Consider the following 21,359-nt stretch of genomic DNA (forward strand, 5'->3'; position numbering starts at 1 on the left):
TCCTGATTCTGGTCAGGACCCGAGCAGCAGCGTTCTGGATGTACTGCAGGTGTTTTACAGCTCGTTTGGAGAGACCAGTGAGCGGCCGTTACAGTCTAATCTTCTGATGACAAACACATGGATAAGTCTCTTCAAATCTGGTTTGGACGCTATACTTTGGATTTTGGCAATGTTTTTTAGATGGTAAAAAGCTGCTGATGTTATTGATTTGATGTGGCTGTTAAAGTTCAAGTCTGAGTCCATTATTACCCCCAGATTTCTCACTTGGTTTGTAGGTTTTAGAGCGAGACTCTGGAGGTGACCGCTAACACTTTCTCTTTGTTTCTTTGGGTCAAAGACGATGAGTTCAGTCTTGTCTGAGTTCAGCTGGAGAAAGTTGTTCTGCTCCACACACTGATCTGTTGGATGCAGTGACAGAGTGAATCCACTGGTCCATATTCACCTGTCGACAGTGAAACATAGATCTGACTCGTCTGCATCATTGTGATAGGACACATTTTCACTGCGTATCAACTGACCTAACTGCAGCATGTAGAGGTTGAACAGAAGGGATCCCAGGACTGACCCTTGGGGCACGCCACAGGTCAGGGTCATGTGGTCTGAGACACAAATACACAGACACACAAAAGCAGAGCGTTCAGAATGTATTCACAGCACTTGACTTCACTTTTTCCACATTTTGTTACGTTATCAACTAATACCCCATAATGACAACATGAGCTTTTTTTAAAGCGCAGGAAGAAGAAAAAGAAGGGCCAACCAAAGTGGCAAAAATTAAATTGTCTCTAAATCTTCCAAACACAATTTAGTCTTCTACAAGTCTTCACTGATGAACTGATTTATCTTGTGCCGTAAAAACAGAACAAAGGCAGATCTAGGCTAATTATTGGGTCATCTGCTTTTCCCTGACCGTCAGTAAATATGAATGTAAATGTAAATGTAAATATATAATGCTACTCGGTGTCGGTCCAGGACAAGGACGTTAGAGAGAGAGATAAATGAAAGCAGTGATAGAATAAAGTCTTTCAAAGATCACATTGTATCATCAGATTGGGCCGGTCAGCAGCGGTCAGAGCACCAGCTTCTTCTGCAGAGAGACAGCAGCACGTTTGAGGACTTATTGCTCAAGTTATTACGGTTGGCCCCCGTTAACACACTTGGCCCTTGATGTCCTCCTCAGTCATGTGTGCGCATCTCTCTCTGCGCATGCGCTCTGCATCCCTTGTCTCCGCTGACTCATCTCGTGCCGAACACAAACAAACCGCGACTGGACCGGGACTAAAGCCGAGCTAAAGCCGGACTGACCCTGTCCCAGCCCGAGCGCCGGTCCCGGGGATGCGCGGCTGTCCGTGATGCGCGTGTCCAGAGCGCTGCGGCCGGTAAGAAACAACGAGCCTGACGCGGGATGTGAACCGGGACCTCACCGGGAAAACAGCGTCTTCTAGGAGACAATGACAGAGGTAGGCCTACGGCACGGAGGGCACGGGGAGACACGGAGGAGACACGGAGGACACGGGGAGACACGGAGGACACGGGGAGACACGGACGGACGTAGACCAACGGTCCGGAGGATACGGGGAGACACGGAGGAGACACGGAGGACACGGGGAGACACGGACGGACGTAGACCAACGGTCCGGAGGACACGGGGAGACACGGAGGATACGGGGAGACACGGAGGAGACACGGAGGACACGGGGAGACACGGACGGACGTAGACCAACGGTCCGGAGGACACGGGGAGACACGGAGGATACGGACAGACGCAGACCGGGGGGGACACGGGGTTGGACTGAGTGACAGCAGAAACAGGGGGACACGGGGCCCTGGAGCAGACGGGAGACAGCTGGGACAATAGGACAGAGATAACTCTTAATATTAAACCATTTGAAAGAGCATCAGTTTCAGAACAGATTTACCTCTAAAGAAAGTCACACGTGACCTTGTGGACGGGGCCCTTGTGGACGGGCCCTTGAGTGCGTTGGCTTTAGGTGAAAGGTCAACCTAACTAGAATTATTTGACAGCAATAATTCACATTATAAGCATCAATCTTTTTGCAAATGAACTCTTGACAAACACAATGTTATTATGTTTGGCCTTAAGTGAAATAATATGTATTTCATTTGGTCTGTTGCCTTGAGCCTGGAAATGTGGATATCGCCCATCGAACTATGTGACCTGAGCTGGACAAACAAATACTATATTATATACTACATAAATACACATCTTGAATTGATGATGGAGTGACCGCTGCACAAAGCCTTCTCCAGCTCGTCCCAAACACTCTCTCTGAGGTTCAGATCTGAAGTACATTAGTTTCTGCAGATGTTTTCTCTGATTGATGACAGTGATTTGACTCTTCTCAAACATCTTTTCCATTATATAAATATACAACATTAAAACTGCATTAATGTCACATTATTATAAACGTTTGAGCTGATCTTCCTCTTGTGTTTCAGGTCATGGACCAGCCCTGGACTTGGACTCAGGTTCTGGTTCTGGTCATGCTCCGGTCCGTGTGGGCAGGGCATCGGAGCCCGTTGCCTGACGACCACGTGGTTGCTACGGTAAACGCCACAGCCACTGACTCCAAGGGCCACATTGTCCACATCAGCAGCTCCGAAGACGCTCTGTTTGGACTGCACTCGCCTAAGATCGAAACCAGAGGACTCCTGCTGGCACCAACACCGCACAGTGGAGGTGTGACACTCCTGCCTGCACCTGCCTGCTCCTGTCTGCTCCCTTCTACTCCTGTCTGCTCCTGTCTGCTCCTTCTGCTCCTGTCTGCTCCTGTCTCCTTCTGTCTGATCTTCTCTGCTCCTGTCTGCTCCTGTCTGCTCCTGTCTGCTCCTCTTTGCTCCTGTCTGCTCCTCTCTGCTCCTGCCTGCCCCTGTCTGCTCCTCTCTGCCTCTGTCTGCTCCTGTCTGCTCCTGTCTGCTCCTCTCTGCCCCTCTCTGCTCCTGTCTGCTCCTGTCTGCTCCTGTCTGCTCCTCTCTGCTCCTGTCTGCTCCTGTCTGCTCCCTTCTGCTCCTCTCTGCTCCTGTCTGCTTCTCTCTGCTCCTGCCTGCTCCTGTCTGCTCCCTTCTGCTCCTCTCTGCTCCTGCCTGCTCCTCTCTGCTCCTGTCTGCTCCTGTCTGCTCCTGTCTGCTCCCTTCTGCTCCTCTCTGCTCCTGTCTGCTTCTCTCTGCTCCTGCCTGCTCCTGTCTGCTCCCTTCTGCTCCTCTCTGCTCCTGTCTGCTCCTCTCTGCTCCTGCCTGCTCCTCTCTGCTCCTGTCTGCTCCTGTCTGCTCCCTTCTGCTCCTCTCTGCTCCTGTCTGCTCCTCTCTGCTCCTGCCTGCTCCTCTCTGCTCCTGTCTGCTCCTGTCTGCTCCTGTCTGCTCCTGTCTGCTCCCTTCTGCTCCTCTCTGCTCATGTCTGCTTCTCTCTGCTCCTGCCTGCTCCTGTCTGCTCCCTTCTGCTCCTCTCTGCTCCTGTCTGCTCCTCTCTGCTCCTGCCTGCTCCTGTCTGCTCCTGTCTGCGCAGGGTTAGCTGCAGTGTCCTTCAGTGTAACATGACACGAGACGCTCTGACCTCCAGGTGCTACTGCAGCCCCTGCCACAATACGTTGCTTTCATGTTTTAGAACGTAAGGATGTGATGTCATCATCTCAGATGTTTGTGCAAAAGAAATATCCAAAAGAGAAATGCACAGATGATGAACCTTGAAACACATTATGTTGGCGGTAATGCAAACCGCCATAAAACAACAACAACAACAACAACAACAACATTATGTATTACATACATACTGCATATCATATTTTCAACTGACAAAAAATACTATTTTTGGAGTTGATGAAGCCTCACTTGAGGCGATTGTGAAACTAATATTTGACTTTGTTTTTTCATACTGATAGAAGCGTGATACACATATCACATCTGACAGCCCTCCAGCTCTATTATTATTATTATCATTATTATTATTATTATTATTATTATTAGTAGTAGTAGTAGTAGTAGTAGTAGTAGTAGTAGTAGTAGTAGTAGTAGTAGTAGTAGTAGTAGTAGTAGTAGTAGCAGTAGTAGTAGTAGTAGTAGTATTGTATTAGTATTGTATTAGTATTAGTATTGTATTAGTATTAGTATTAGTATTGTATTAGTATTAGTATAAGTATTGTATTAGTATTGTATTAGTATTAGTATTAGTATTGTATTAGTATTAGTATTAGTATTAGTATTAGTATTGTATTAGTATTAGTATTAGTATTGTATTAGTATTAGTATTAGTATTGTATTAGTATTAGTATTGTATTAGTATAAGTATTGTATTAGTATTAGTATTAGTATTGTATTAGTATTAGTATTAGTATTAGTATTGTATTAGTATTAGTATTGTATTAGTATTAGTATTAGTATTAGTATTGTATTAGTATTAGTATTGTATTAGTATTAGTATTAGTATTGTATTAGTATTAGTATTAGTATTGTATTAGTATTAGTATTAGTATTGTATTAGTATTAGTATTAGTATTGTATTAGTATTAGTATTAGTATTGTATTAGTATTAGTATTAGTATTGTATTAGTATTAGTATAAGTATTGTATTAGTATTAGTATTAGTATTGTATTAGTATTAGTATTAGTATTGTATTAGTATTAGTATAAGTATTGTATTAGTATTAGTATTAGTATTGTATTAGTATTAGTATTAGTATTAGTATTATATGAATAAACTATGGGGCAGGGGCCTCTCAGTCGCCGCATAGACCTGTTCTAATTATAGAACAGCTGAGCCAAAGCTTCATATTTTGCCAAAAACGCTGCTAGGCCCAATTATATGAGAGCTGGTCCTGTAGACAGATGAGACGACCGCTTTCTCTCTAGTTCAAGTCAATTCAATTTATTTTTGTAACACCCAAAATTCACAACAGGGTGAAAGGGTCGAAGGGTGAAAAACACATGAAACAGTGTTCACAGGAAATTCACAAATGTCACCAACAAACCCTGACCCTTCTTCTTGGCAAAGACTACAAACTACAAACTACAAACTACAAACTATAAACTATAAACTATAAACTACAAACTACAAACCCTTTTGGGAGAAATGAGAAACCTCAGGGAGAACCACAGTGAAGGAGAGATCCTGCTGAGTGTGGAGCTGGAACCACTGAGGAGGAGAGCGGGAGGTTCATCCAGGCAGATGAAGAGCTGTTCATGTAGAGAGCGTTCTTTCAGGCAGTTGTGGAGTAAGTCAGCATTAGCAGTGTCTGAAACATTACTCTGAGGGGAGTGAGAAGGAGAAAAACATGTCTACAGGTGAACTCAAATATGAAATATAGTAATAGTGCGTCACTTTGCGGCAGCTCTTCCCCTGGGCCAGAGCTTTCATCTGAAACACTGCTCTGTCAAAGCTCAAACGTGATGCTGCAGACACAGGAAATAACAGCTTCATTGATGATTTGGTGTAAGTGTAACAGGCGTAAGGACCGTGTGCTCCGCGTGTTTGGAAGTCAGATCGACAGCCAGGAACTTTACGTGCCATGGCACCGGAGGACAAGCGTGTTTCCGGGCTTCGTCGTTGATTGAAAGACCTGCGCGAGTCCACGGTCCGTCAGACAGTTGTTGGTGATGTGCGGGTTGTCCCACGTGTCTGGTTATTAAAGATGGCCCGCGGTCTCCTCCCGGGACATGTGTTGACTTTGTTTTAGGCGCGTCTAAATTCATAAGCTCATTTCTCCGTGAATATGCAACAAATTGTAATAGTTATAACAGTCCTACCTTAGACCTGCTTTAGTCCTGCTTTTGTCCTGCTTTTGTCCTGCTTTAGACCTGCTTTTGTCCTACTTTTGTCCTGCTTTAGACCTGCTTTAGTCCTGCTTTAGTCCTGCTTTAGTCCTGCTTTTGTCCTGCTTTTGTCCTGCTTTAGACCTGCTTTTGTCCTACTTTTGTCCTGCTTTAGACCTGCTTTAGTCCTGCTTTAGTCCTGCTTTAGTCCTGCTTTTGTCCTGCTTTAGTCCTACTTTAGACCTGCCTTAGACCTGCTTTAGTCCTGCTTTTGTCCTGCTTTTGTCCTGCTTTAGACCTGCTTTTGTCCTACTTTTGTCCTGCTTTAGACCTGCTTTAGTCCTGCTTTAGTCCTGCTTTTGTCCTGCTTTAGTCCTACTTTAGACCTGCCTTAGACCTGCTTTAGTCCTGCTTTTGTCCTGCTTTTGTCCTGCTTTAGACCTGCTTTTGTCCTACTTTTGTCCTGCTTTAGACCTGTTTTAGTCCTGCTTTTGTCCTGCTTTAGTCCTACTTTAGACCTGCCTTAGACCTGCTTTAGTCCTGCTTTTGTCCTACTTTTGTCCTACTTTTGTCCTGCTTTAGACCTGCCTTAGACCTGCTTTAGTCCTGCTTTTGTCCTGCTTTAGTCAAGTTTTAGTCTTGTTTAGTACTAGTTTAAACCTGCTTTAGTCCTGCTTTAGACCTGCTTTAGTCCTGCTTTAGTCCTTTTTTAGACCTGCTTTAGTCCTGCTTTAGTCTTGTTTAGTACTAGTTTAAACCTGCTTTAGTCCTGCTTTAGACCTGCTCTAGTCCTGTTTTAGTCCTGCTTTAGTCCTGCTTTAGTCCTTTTTTAGTCCTGGTTTAGACCTGCTTTAGTCCTGGTTTAGACCTGCTTTAGTCCTGCTTTAGACCTGCTTTAGTCCTGCTTTAGTCCTGCTTTAGTCCTGCTTTAGACCTGCTTTAGTCCTGTTTTAGTCCTGCTTTAGTCCTGCTTTAGTCCTTTTTTAGTCCTGGTTTAGACCTGCTTTAGTCCTGGTTTAGACCTGCTTTAGTCCTGCTTTAGACCTGCTTTAGTCCTGCTTTAGTCCTGCTTTAGTCCTGCTTTAGACCTGCTTTAGTCCTGTTTTAGTCCTGCTTTAGTCCTGCTTTAGTCCTTTTTTAGTCCTGCTTTAGTCCTGCTTTATTCCTGCTTTAGTCCTGTTTTAGTCCTGCTTTAGTCCTGTTTTAGTCCTGCTTTAGTCCTGCTTTAGTCCTTTTTTAGTCCTGCTTTAGTCCTGCTTTAGTCCTGCTTTAGTCTTGTTTAGTACTAGTTTAAACCTGTTTTAGACCTGCTTTAGTCCTGGTTTAGTCCTGCTCTAGTCCTGTTTTAGTCCTGCTTTAGTCCTGCTTTAGTCCTTTTTTAGTCCTGATTTAGTCCTGCTTTAGACCTGCTTTAGTCCTGGTTTAGACCTGCTTTAGTCCTGCTTTAGACCTGCCTAGTCCTATTTTAGTCCTGCTTTAGTCCTGCTTTAGACCTGCTTTAGTCCTGCTTTAGACCTGCTTTAGTCCTGCTTTAGTCCTGCTTTAGTCTTGTTTAGTACTAGTTTAAACCTGTTTTAGACCTGCTTTAGTCCTGGTTTAGTCCTGCTCTAGTCCTGTTTTAGACCTGCTTTAGACCTGCTTTAGTCCTGGTTTCTGGTTTAGACCTGCTTTAGTCCTGCTTTAGTCCTATTTTAGTCCTGCTTTAGTCCTGCTTTAGACCTGCTTTAGTCCAGTTTTAGTCCTGCTTTAGTTCCTGCTTTAGTCCTGCTTTAGACCTGCCTAGTCCTATTTTAGTCCTGCTTTAGTCCTATTTTAGTCCTGCTTTAGTCCTGCTTTAGACCTGCTTTAGTCCAGTTTTAGTCCTGCTTTAGTTCCTGCTTTAGTCCTGCTTTAGACCTGCTTTAGTCCTGCTTTAGTCCTGCTTTAGTCCTGCTTTAGACCTGCTTTAGTCCAGTTTTAGTCCTGCTTTAGTCCTGCTTTAGACCTGCTTTAGACCTGCTTTAGTCCTGTTTTAGTCCTGCTTTATAGTTTATCCATGCAGGTGCAGTTTGTGTACAGGGAGAAGAGCAGAGGAGAAAGTACACAGCCCTGTGGGACTCCTGTACTGATTGTCCTAGTGTCCGAGACATTCTTCCCCAGCACTGCCTCCGATCCATCAGGAAGTCAGTGCTCCACCTGCAGGTGGAGTCAGTGCTCCTCCTGCAGGTGGAGTCAGTGCTCCCCCTGCAGGTGGAGTCAGTGCTCCCCCTAACCCTGGTCTCTCATTGATCTAACCCTGGTCTCTCATTGATCTAACCCTGGTCTCTCATTGATTTAACCCTGGTCTCTCATTGATCTAACCCTGGTCTCTCATTGATCTAACCCTGGTCTCTCATTGATCTAACCCTGGTCTCTCTTTGATCTAACCCTGGTCTCTCTTTGATTTAACCCTGGTCTCTCATTGATCTAACCCTGGTCTCTCTTTGATCTAACCCTGGTCTCTCATTGATCTAACCCTGGTCTCTCATTGATCTAACCCTGGTCTCTCTTTGATCTAACCCTGGTCTCTCTTTGATTTAACCCTGGTCTCTCTTTGATCTAACCCTGGTCTCTCATTGATCTAACCCTGGTCTCTCTTTGATCTAACCCTGGTCTCTCATTGATCTAACCCTGGTCTCTCATTGATCTAACCCTGGTCTCTCATTGATCTAACCCTGGTCTCTCTTTGATCTAACCCTGGTCTCTCTTTGATTTAACCCTGGTCTCTCATTGATCTAACCCTGGTCTCTCATTGATCTAACCCTGGTCTCTCATTGATCTAACCCTGGTCTCTCATTGATTTAACCCTGGTCTCTCATTGATCTAACCCTGGTCTCTCATTGATTTAACCCTGGTCTCTCTTTGATCTAACCCTGGTCTCTCATTGATCTAACCCTGGTCTCTCTTTGATCTAACCCTGGTCTCTCTTTGATTTAACCCTGGTCTCTCATTGATCTAACCCTGGTCTCTTATTGGCTGGTTTCTTGTCCAACACTGGTCATTCTTTCCCATCTAACATGGTTTCTCTTTGGTCCACCTCTGGTCTCTATCTGGTCTAGGTGTGGATCTGCAGGGCTGTGACCCTCAAACCCGCTTCAGTCCTCCTCGCTCCGTCCAGTGGGTGGCGCTGATGCAAAGAGGAAACTGCACGTTCAGAGAGAAGATCCAGAGAGCGGCTTTGTTTAAAGCCACTGCTGTGCTCATCTACAACAACAGCAGCAATGAGACCGTGCGCATGGGTCATGAAGGTACCACTACTTCTGCTACTAGTATTCCACTCTATTAAATCCAATTTGTAGTTTTTAAAAAAGTATTCCTTATGTTGGACACTTGAAAGGGCTGTAGTCAACAACATAAATCCTTGGGCGCTGGAAGCAGTGATTCCCAACCTGTTCTTTTAGATTTACCTGTGAATATATTGACGACTCAAATATATGTGTCCTACCTAAGAAGCCACTCTTGTGCTTGGATTATACTTCTCACATGTAGATTCTGCACAGAATTAGATGCAGTATTAGTATTTATAGTCTATGCAGTTTGGGGGGCTTGTCCAAAGTGACAACGTTTTGCTGCGCTTACCCTTCCATAGGCATAAGGGAAATGTTTATAATTATCTGATTAATAAAGTTTTTATAGAAGAGTAATGACTATAGAGGCACTTGAGGCAGTCATTTCCAACCAAAGAGGTTGGAAATTCAGTCATTTTGGGCCCAAACTATGAATCTCTCTCTCACTTGAACTATTGTCTACACTTACTAACCTTTGTCTTTGTTGTATGTTTGTCCATGTGCTATGTTTTATTTTATGGACCGAGTAATCTTCTGATATAAAGCTAAAATGATAATGATATTATCCCTTTTCATTTTCAGTGAGATGTGCTATTTTAATTGTAATAGGCTTCACGTGACAACAAATAAGTCACGTGACTGAAACCCATAAAAAAAACTACACAGGACGAGAAATCTAACTCTTATTATTGAGAAATCTTGACCAAACCGAATTACTTAAATTGTGATAACTTAACTATGTATTCAAAGGGTTAGGGTTCAGTTAACCTGGTTCTTCCTGTGGTGCTCAGGTACTGGTCCTGTGGTGGCAGTGATGATACCGGAGCTGTTTGGACGAGAACTCTTGTCCCTTCTTGAGCGGAACTTGTCGGTGCAGGTGCGGGTCTTAGTGGGATCCCGGTCTCAGAACTCGTCCCGGTCTTCGCTGGTCTTTGTCTCTGTGTCTTTCATAGTCCTGCTGGGGGTCAGCGCGGCCTGGCTCCTTTTCTACTGCGCACAGAGGCTCCGCGGATCCACCAGGGGGCGCACTCAGGTTAGAGAACAGGACAAGACCAAGACCAGGACCAGGGCCAGATCAGAGCAAGGATCAGACAAGACCAGGATCAGATCTGACCAAGACCAGAACAGGACAAGACCAGGGCAAGACCAAGAAAAGACAAAAAACAGCATCAGAGCAGACCAGCCAGGGCCAGACCCGGATCAGATATGGACCAGACCAGGACCAGACCACGATCAGACCTTAACTAGACCAGGACCAGACCAGGACCAGACCTTAACTAGACCAGGACCAGACCAGGACCAGACCAGGATCAGATCAAGACTAGGATCAGGATCAGGATCAGGACCAGACCACGACCAGACCACGACCAAACCATGACCAGACCACGACCAAACCAGGACCAGACCACGACCAGACCAGGACTTTGTGTCCATGCTTGCTAACCTTGAGACCTTGTGTCCTTCAGAGAGGATTTGGAGATGCTGCTAAGAAGGCAATCAGGAAACTGACCACTAGGACTGTAAGAAGAGGAGATAAGGTGAGGCCCTCAACTCTCAGAATCTCTGTGAAGCCTGGAGTCCGCTGCATAAATATGACCATCAAAGAGTTTTGATCGTGGAGATTTCTTATGTCTTGTTTCAAAAAAGTAGGTCTCACAGTGAGATGTTTATGGTGAAAGAATTACCCACTACAATCTCAGTAATGCGAGTCACAAGGGCATTTTATTATGCGCTGTGCTTGAAGCGAAAACTTAAAACAAATCAACAGGACAATAGATCAACAGGACAGGCTATCATCAGGATGCTCCTCCCTGTGGGCGGGGCTTACTCAGCGTAAGATAAATAAGAGTTCTCAGACTAGATCGGCAGATTGAGAATGACTCTTAGAGAGTCAGAACGTCTTGTGTCCAGAAAACTACAACTGAATCTTTTTCTTTCATTCGTTAAATTCTTAAACTTTAAATCACTGCTAGCATGTGGTCCTAGCTTCAGATGGTACAACTGCAGTTATTTTACCTCATGGACTCAAGAGCCCTGAGTCTGTTTTAGGATTTTAAATGCTCCACATCTTGTAGTGTAACATCCATAACTCCTCTCCTGCGACAGCCCTCACTGCAGAAAACTCTAAATTGATGGTCAGTGGTTCTTGGGACAGAAGTAGATGAATACTGTCATTGTGTCCTTGAGCAAGACACTTTATCTGCCATTTGTCACACTGGTATGTGAAAGGGATATAAAGCGCTTTGAGTGCCTTTAAGTTAGAAAAGAGTTGTATAAATTTGACCATTTACCATTTATCCAGTTGGCTTCATGACGCTCCATTAAAAAGCCACTACCAGTAAATGTTGATTTCATTATAATACATTATATTTATTTGTTTATTTATATTAAATTGTTTTAATGGGAAGGAGCGCCATCAAGTGCATAAATTATGGATCTATAATATGACAGTGGATAATTGGATAATTTGGGATATTATTCCCAGGTCTTAACTACTTTAACTTAAAGGGCCCATATCATGCAAAATGGACTTTTCAGAGCTTCTAACCTTCTTACAGTGTTATTGTTACCTCATATGTGCCCAAAAGTGTTTTTTGATTGATTCCTGCAGTCTTTAGCTAGAGAACAGTCTCTATCCTTCTCCTCCTGAGCAGACGAACACTTCCCTGTTTCAGCTGGAGGGTTTTCTTACTCGTTTCCTCCTCACATATTTATACCAAGATGTGATGTATATTCTCTGGGACGAGCCATTACATTGTGAACAACGTGTTGGATAGTTACTGTTCATATTTATATTTAAAAGGGGCACCATCTGAAGTCTGTTCAGCAAAACATTAATATCTACTCAGTCTCATTCTCTGAAAGGGAGAACACGATTCATTGACTGACAATTATAATTCTATAAAGATCGATAAAAAAAATCAATAAACAAGGATGATTTTGTGTGGTTTAATAAACAAAGATATAAAAGCAATTAATGACACATTTTGTTACACAGGCTGTGCCTGGGCTCAATTTAGTTAAAATACATTTTGATTGAGTCTAGGAGAATAATTGAAGGGAACCTGACTTTAAATGCCACTCTGCCAGTATCAGCCACTTTCAGGTCTTTAGTGTCCAAGAGAAGGCTCAGGTGTGGAGCAAGGCCTCCTCAGAGCTCTTTGGCTCCTCAGAGCTCTTTGGCTCCTCAGAGCTCTTTGGCTCCTCAGAGCTCTTTGGCTCCTCAGAGCTCTTTGGCTCCTTAGAGCTCTTTGGCTCCTCAGAGCTCTTTGGCTCCTTAGAGCTCTTTGGCTCCTCAGAGCTCTTTGGCTCCTCAGAGCTCTTTGGCTCCTCAGAGCTCTTTGGCTCCTTAGAGCTCTTTGGCTCCTCAGAGCTCTTTGGCTCCTTAGAGCTCTTTGGCTCCTCAGAGCTCTTTGGCTCCTTAGAGCTCTTTGGCTCCTCAGAGCTCTTTGGCTCCTTAGAGCTCTTTGGGTCCTTAGAGCTGTCTGTGGTGCTGATCCTTGTGCAGGTTTAGCGTTCGAAGAGTTTGATGAGTCCAAGGTCTGTTGACTTGTGCATTCTTTGATGAAGATGTTCGCTTCAGCCATTGCTGGAAGTAGAGTTTTGTAGACAATGCCCTCTCCCTGGTGGGGGAGGGGCCCCTGGGGTCCACGACCCGGTGTGTCCTGGCAGATGTTCAGATCAAGCCGATGGGAAGCGAGAGAAGCACAGGCTCGGTCTGGTCTTTTATGTGACCTCGGAGGAGTAGCCTAGAGTGGGAGTGACTTTACTCTTGGCCAACTTATTCTCAAGGCCCCTTCAGACCGCGGCGTCCAAAGCGTCCAGTTTACATTCAAAGTCTATGTAAACGCCTCCTGCGTTTTCGCCGCTCTCGATGCTTTGGACGCGCGTCCGAGGGTCAAGAGTGTCGATGCCGACATGTTCAGCTTTGTCCAACTTTCTGCAAAAAAAGCAAAAGTCTAAAACATCTTTCCTGGTTTTAAGCCAGTTTTGTGAAACAGCTTTTGGATCTGTTCTGTTTTCCATCCTCAGGAGACTGACCCAGACTTTAATCACTGTGCCGTCTGCATCGAGTCCTATCAACTGAACGATGTGGTTCGGATCCTGCCCTGCAAGTACGCACTCTCAAGCTTAGCACAGTATATTATCGTGTCATTGTATTACAGTCGTTAGTAATGTCATCAGAAGCTCTAGGCCACTTAATGAAGGCTGTTCAGACCATGCACCTACTGTTTATGTGTCATTGGGCAAGACACTTCACCACACTGCTGACTGTCTGTGGTTAGAGACTGCTGGTTGATTGTTTTGAGCCTTGAAGAAGGGTGTGTGTGACAGTGTGTGTTACAGTGTGTGACAGTGTGTGTTACAGTGTGTGACAGTGTGTGTGACAGTGTGTGATGTGTGTGTGACAGTGTGTGACAGTGTGTGATGTGTGTGTGACAGTGTGTGACAGTGTGTGTGACATTGTGTGTGACAGTGTGTGTGACGTGTGTGTGATGTGTGTGTGACAGTGTGTGTGTGTGACGGTGTGTGTGACGGTGTGTGTGATGGTGTGTAACAGTGTGTGTGACGGTGTGTGTGACCCTGTGTGTGTGACGGTGTGTGTGACAGTGTGTGTGTGACCCTGTGTGTGATGGTGTGTGACAGTGTGTGTGACGGTGTGTGTGTGACAGTGTGTGTGACAGTGTGTGTGACGGTGTGTGTGACAGTGTGTGTGTGACAGTGTGTGTGACAGTATGTGTGTGACAGTGTGTGTGACGGTGTGTGTGACGTGTGTGTGTGACGTGTGTGTGATGTGTGTGTGACAGTGTGTGTGACGTGTGTGTGTGTGACCCTGTGTGTGTGACGTGTGTGTGACGGTGTGTGACAGTGTGTGTGACGGTGTGTGTGACCCTGTGTGTGTGACGGTGTGTGTGACAGTGTGTGTGACAGTGTGTGTGTGACAGTGTGTGTGACAGTGTGTGTGTGACAGTGTGTGTGACAGTGTGTGTGTGACAGTGTGTGTGACGGTGTGTGTGAAGTGTGTGTGACGTGTGTGTGTGTGTGACAGTGTGTGTGACGGTGTGTGTAACGTGTGTGTGTGTGTGTGTGACGGTGTGTGTGACGTGTGTGTGACGGTGTGTGTGTGACGTGTGTGTGATGGTGTGTGTGACGGTATGTGACGTGTGTGTGACGGTGTGTGACGTGTGTGTAACGATGTGTGTGACTGTGTGTGATAGTGTGTGTGTGTGTGTGTGACCGTGTGTGTGACGGTGTATGTGACAGTGTGTGACGATGTGTGTGACGGTGTGAGTGTGACGGTGTGAGTGTGACGGTGTGTGTGACAGTGTGTGTGATGGTGTGTGTGACAGTGTGTGTGACAGTGTGTGTGACCGTGTGTGTGACGGTGTGTGTGACAGTGTGTGACGGTGTGTGTGACAGTGTGTGTGACGTGTGTGTGACGGTGTGTGTGACAGTGTGTGACGGTGTGTGTGACGGTGTGTGTGACGTGTGTGTGACAGTGTGTGTGACGTGTGTGACAGTGTGTGTGACGGTGTGTGACGGTGTGTGTGACGTGTGTGTGACAGTGCGTGTGACAGTGTGTGGGTGTGTGTGACGGTGTGTGTGACGTGTGTGTGACGTGTGTGTGACGGTGTGTGTGACGTGTGTGTGACGTGTGTGTGACGTGTGTGTGACAGTGTGTGTGACGGTGTGTGTGACGTGTGTGTGACAGTGCGTGTGACAGTGTGTGGGTGTGTGTGACGGTGTGTGTGACGGTGTGTGTGACGTGTGTGTGACGTGTGTGTGACAGTCTGATGTGTTGCAGACACGTGTTCCACAAAGGCTGTGTGGACCCCTGGCTCAACGAGCACTGCACTTGCCCCATGTGCAAACTCAACATCCTCAAGGCGCTCGGGATCGTGGTGAGCAGCGACACACAATCTGATTCATATCACAACAAACAACAGTCTGAATATTCACCAATAAAGCAATTACCTTATAGTATTTGTGTCATTCCTGCTGCTGAAGTATTGCCCCATTTAGGGATGTGACAATTTTACATTTTTGTGTTACAATTATTAAAAAAACAACATGATTTACTTATTATTTACAATTATTACTGCGACTGTGAAATCAACACATATTTCTCAAGTTTATGACCACCTGACAGAAAAATCAACAAAAAGAGACTGATAAAAAGTACTTTTGACATTTTGAAAGTATAGATTGAATTAAAACCACTCAATTTTGATTGTCATAATTGTCATGATTGTTTATTATTATATATTGTGACCTAAATATCTCGATTATTGATGAACTGAATAATCTTTTCATCCCTTTTCCCGTGTGTGACACTTGTGTTCCAGACCAGTATTCCCTGTGTTGACTCGGTCTCGTTGGACGGATCCCGCTACAGTCCTGTCTCCCAAAGCCAGAGGACCCCACTGAGTGACTCCATACAGCCGTCAATCATCCTCGAGCCAAGCCCCGCCCATCCAGAGGCCACGCCCACTGACATTACCATCACTGTGACCAGTAAGAATCAATCAGAGCAATTAAACGTACAGGGGCCCGGGACGTACAGGGGCCCGGGACGTACAGGGGCCCAGGACACACAGGGGCCCAGGACACACAGGGACCCGGCTGTCCTTCCGTCCCACACAGGGACGGAAGTGACTGAATCCAACATGGCGGGTCCATGGATCTGTTATATTATCAGATCATTTTCTCTCTTGGGTCCAAATCCGAAGTGTTCCCTCACCTCACATCCCAAATGCACCAAATTATTGGAAATAACATGAAATTTGTTTTTATTAAATACTACATAATATATGAAAATTATGTTTTTTTGAAACAGGGACTACAGGTTGTATATTTTATAAATCTGGATTTCTTTTGTGGGGGCAAAACTAGACCAAGCAAACCCTGACTGGACACGCAAAGCTTTAATAAAGGCAAGAAAAGAAAAAGAAAGGAAATGAATTAAGAATCAATCAATTTCTTTAATGTATTTCCCTGTTTTGCTCTTTTGGGTTAAACATGCAATAAATGTTTGTGAAGAAATTACACTTTCCAACAATATAAAGCATATCTCTGTATTTTAAAAGAAGTATTTGCTCCTTCGGATCTGATGGGAACGACTCAAATCATTTCTCATGACACGTCATGACAGTTTCAGCTGCTCTTCTGCTGCTCAGACGTGTCACGTGTGATACTGTCACGTGTGATACTGTCACGTGTGATACTGTCACGTGGTGATACTGTCACGTGTGATACTGTCACGTGTGATACTGTCACGTGTGATACTGTCACGTGGTGATACTGTCACGTGGTGATACTGTCACGTGTGATACTGTCACGTGGTGATACTGTCACGTGTGATACTGTCACGTGGTGATACTGTCACGTGTGATACTGTCACGTGTGATACTGTCACGTGGTGATACTGTCACGTGTGATACTGTCACGTGTGATACTGTCACGTGGTGATACGGTCACGTGTGATACTGTCACGTGTGATACTGTCACGTGGTGATACTGTCACGTGTGATACTGTCACATGTGATACTGTCACGTGTGATACTGTCACGTGTCATACTGTCACGTGTGATACTGTCAGGTGTGATACTGTCACGTGTGATACTGTCACGTGTGATACTGTCAGGTGTGATACTGTCACGTGTGATACTGTCACGTGGTGATACTGTCACGTGTCATACTGTCACGTGTGATACTGTCACATGTGATACTGTCACGTGTCATACTGTCACGTGGTGATACTGTCACGTGTGATACTGTCACGTGGTGATACTGTCACGTGTGATACTGTCACGTGTCATACTGTCACGTGTGATACTGTCAGGTGTGATACTGTCACGTGTGATACTGTCACGTGGTGATACTGTCACGTGTGATACTGTCACGTGGTGATACTGTCACGTGTGATACTGTCACGTGTGATACTGTCACGTGTGATACTGTCACGTGGTGATACTGTCACGTGTGATACTGTCACGTGTGATACTGTCACGTGGTGATACTGTCACGTGTGATACTGTCACGTGTCATACTGTCACGTGTGATACTGTCACGTGGTGATACTGTCACATGTGATACTGTCACGTGTGATACTGTCACGTGTGATACTGTCACGTGGTGATACTGTCACGTGTGATACTGTCACATGTGATACTGTCACGTGTGATACTGTCACGTGTCATACTGTCACGTGTGATACTGTCACGTGTGATACTGTCACGTGTCATACTGTCACGTGTGATACTGTCAGGTGTGATACTGTCACGTGTGATACTGTCACGTGGTGATACTGTCACGTGTCATACTGTCACGTGTGATACTGTCACATGTGATACTGTCACGTGTCATACTGTCACGTGGTGATACTGTCACGTGTGATACTGTCACGTGGTGATACTGTCACGTGTGATACTGTCACGTGTCATACTGTCACGTGTGATACTGTCAGGTGTGATACTGTCACGTGGTGATACTGTCACGTGTCATACTGTCACGTGTGATACTGTCACGTGTCATACTGTCACGTGGTGATACTGTCACGTGTCATACTGTCACGTGTGATACTGTCACGTGTGATACTGTCACGTGTCATACTGTCACGTGTGATACTGTCAGGTGTGATACTGTCACGTGTGATACTGTCACGTGGTGATACTGTCACGTGTCATACTGTCACGTGTGATACTGTCAGGTGTGATACTGTCACGTGGTGATACTGTCACGTGTGATACTGTCACGTGTCATACTGTCACGTGTGATACTGTCACATGTGATACTGTCACGTGTCATACTGTCACGTGTGATACTGTCACATGTGATACTGTCACGTGTCATACTGTCACGTGGTGATACTGTCACGTGTGATACTGTCACGTGGTGATACTGTCACGTGGTGATACTGTCACGTGTGATACTGTCACGTGGTGATACTGTCACGTGGTGATACTGTCACGTGTGATACTGTCACGTGTGATACTGTCACGTGGTGATACTGTCACATGTGATACTGTCACGTGTGATACTGTCACGTGTGATACTGTCACGTGGTGATACTGTCACGTGTGATACTGTCACGTGTGATACTGTCACGTGTGATACTGTCACGTGGTGATACTGTCACGTGTGATACTGTCACGTGTGATACTGTCACGTGGTGATACTGTCACATGTGATACTGTCACGTGTGATACTGTCACGTGTGATACTGTCACGTGGTGATACTGTCACGTGTGATACTGTCACATGTGATACTGTCACGTGTGATACTGTCACGTGTCATACTGTCACGTGTGATACTGTCACATGTGATACTGTCACGTGTCATACTGTCAGGTGTGATACTGTCACGTGTGATACTGTCACGTGGTGATACTGTCACGTGTCATACTGTCACGTGTGATACTGTCACATGTGATACTGTCAGGTGTGATACTGTCACATGTGATACTGTCACGTGGTGATACTGTCACGTGTGATACTGTCACGTGTCATACTGTCACGTGTGATACTGTCACGTGTGATACTGTCAGGTGGTGATACTGTCACGTGTGATACTGTCACGTGTGATACTGTCACGTGGTGATACTGTCACGTGGTGATACTGTCACGTGTGATACTGTCACGTGTGATACTGTCACGTGTGATACTGTCACGTGGTGATACTGTCACGTGTGATACTGTGACGTGTGATACTGTCACGTGGTGATACTGTCACGTGTGATACTGTCACGTGTGATACTGTCAGGTGGTGATACTGTCACGTGTCATACTGTCACGTGTGATACTGTCACGTGGTGATACTGTCATGTGTGATACTGTCACGTGGTGATACTGTCACGTGTCATACTGTCACGTGTGATACTGTCACGTGGTGATACTGTCACGTGTCATACTGTCACGTGTGATACTGTCACGTGTGATACTGTCAGTTGTGATACTGTCACGTGTCATACTGTCACGTGTGATACTGTCACGTGGTGATACTGTCAGGTGTGATACTGTCACGTGTGATACTGTCACGTGGTGATACTGTCACGTGTCATACTGTCACGTGTGATACTGTCACGTGTCATACTGTCACGTGGTGATACTGTCACGTGTCATACTGTCACGTGTGATACTGTCACGTGTGATACTGTCACGTGTCATACTGTCACGTGTGATACTGTCAGGTGTGATACTGTCACGTGTGATACTGTCACGTGGTGATACTGTCACGTGTCATACTGTCACGTGTGATACTGTCACATGTGATACTGTCACGTGTCATACTGTCACGTGGTGATACTGTCACGTGTGATACTGTCACGTGGTGATACTGTCACGTGGTGATACTGTCACGTGTGATACTGTCACGTGTGATACTGTCACGTGGTGATACTGTCACATGTGATACTGTCACGTGTGATACTGTCACGTGTGATACTGTCACGTGGTGATACTGTCACGTGTGATACTGTCACGTGTGATACTGTCACGTGTGATACTGTCACGTGGTGATACTGTCACGTGTGATACTGTCACGTGTGATACTGTCACGTGGTGATACTGTCACATGTGATACTGTCACGTGTGATACTGTCACGTGTGATACTGTCACGTGGTGATACTGTCACGTGTGATACTGTCACATGTGATACTGTCACGTGTGATACTGTCACGTGTCATACTGTCACGTGTGATACTGTCACATGTGATACTGTCACGTGTCATACTGTCAGGTGTGATACTGTCACGTGGTGATACTGTCACGTGTCATACTGTCACGTGTGATACTGTCACGTGGTGATACTGTCACGTGTGATACTGTCAGTTGTGATACTGTCAGGTGTGATACTGTCACGTGTCATACTGTCACATGTGATACTGTCACGTGTGATACTGTCACGTGTGATACTGTCACGTGGTGATACTGTCACGTGTGATACTGTCACGGACTGTGACAGTATCACACGTGAGGCATCAAAACTATGTCGAATGCAAAAATTAGACATTTTTGGGTTGTTTGTGGCCCTCTGCTCCGTATAAGTTTCAAAATGTGACCCGCTGTGAAAAAGGTTTGGACGCCCCTGCTCTAAGCAAACCAGAAACAAACAATTTTTTTAGAGTAATCCAGTCTAAATAATTGTTCAAAGTAGATGTTTATGATTCATGGATTGACCACACCTTGATGGTTGCTCTCTTGGTTCCAGGTGGAGTGCAGCTCTTCTCTCCGGTCGCCCCCCCACGTGGAGTCGCAGAGGTGGAGCTCCCAGAGTCAGACTTTTATGAAGACAAATCCTGATCCTGGTTCTTGACCCTGGGTCCGCGGAGTTGCCCCGGTCCACTGCTGTGAGCTGGGGTTTTTCCCAGGTTCTGGGACTCATTCAGACTGGACCTGGACTGATCCTGAGGCGGACTCTGTTGGACCTCTAACTGTATAAGCAGAGGCTGTATTTAAACCACTGAAAGTATAACATGTGGCTAATGTACTGAGCCACACATGTCTGACTCCTTTAGACCTGTTCCCATCTGGTTCAGAACCTGGATATGGACAGGTCTAAAACGTTGAAGGATCTATAATGCCTCGTAACGATCTCTCCTCTCGTCCTCCTCTCTCTCTCCTGCTCTCATGTCCCCCTCTGTCTCGCCCCTCGCTCTTCTGTCCCGTCTGATGGGCTCTATAATGGCCAGCATTTATTCAGTGTACATGTACCTGACCTCTGTAAACGATCAATAAACTCTTAATCTAAGACTTGTTGCTCTTAGCAGCAATTGGTTTGTTGGTGTGTTCTTTAAAAAAATGTTCACGAGCAACGACCACGACTCCAGCCACGATGCAAAGTGTTAAACAGACAAAATGTGTGAGCGCGATGTTAAGGAATCACCTGCAGCAGCAGCGATGAAGCCTCTGATGAAGCCTCTGGACTCTTCCAAAGTGGTGAAGCCTCTGGACTCTTCCAAAGTGATGAAGCCTCTGGACTCTTCCAAAGTGATGAAGCCTCTGGACTCTTCCAAAGTGATGAAGCCTCTGGACTCTTCCAAAGTGATGAAGCCTCTGGACTCTTCCAAAGTGATGAAGCCTCTGGACTCTTCCAAAGAGGTGAAGCCTCTGGACTCTTCCAAAGAGGTGAAGCCTCTGGACTCTTCCAAAGTGGTGAAGCCTCTGGACTCTTCCAAAGTGGACGCTGTTGAAATGTCAACTGTTCGTACTCAGAGACTTCGGTGCCAAATTCATCATATGTGTTCTTTGACATTTATATTTTTCCTGCCTGTTCCCATATTTTCTTGAAT

General features: G+C 45.5%; 1 protein-coding gene across 1 annotated transcript; it reads left to right on the forward strand.

The window, feature by feature from the left end:
* The first annotated feature begins 1,214 nt into the window (after positions 1–1,214).
* On the forward strand, positions 1,215–20,822 carry rnf130 (ring finger protein 130). Its single transcript, XM_072451440.1, has 9 exons — positions 1,215–1,460; positions 2,461–2,701; positions 8,841–9,029; positions 9,860–10,101; positions 10,535–10,606; positions 13,101–13,183; positions 14,875–14,971; positions 15,416–15,584; positions 20,279–20,822. Exons 1-9 carry the CDS (start codon positions 1,452–1,454, stop codon positions 20,368–20,370), a joined length of 1,194 nt encoding a protein of 397 aa, XP_072307541.1. The 5' UTR covers positions 1,215–1,451; the 3' UTR covers positions 20,371–20,822.
* Positions 20,823–21,359: the final 537 nt, after the last annotated feature.

Source organism: Eucyclogobius newberryi, unplaced genomic scaffold, assembly GCF_026437365.1.
Source record: "Eucyclogobius newberryi isolate DKJ021-1_F unplaced genomic scaffold, fEucNew1.0.hap1 SCAF_19, whole genome shotgun sequence".
Lineage (NCBI taxonomy): Eukaryota > Metazoa > Chordata > Actinopteri > Gobiiformes > Gobiidae > Eucyclogobius > Eucyclogobius newberryi.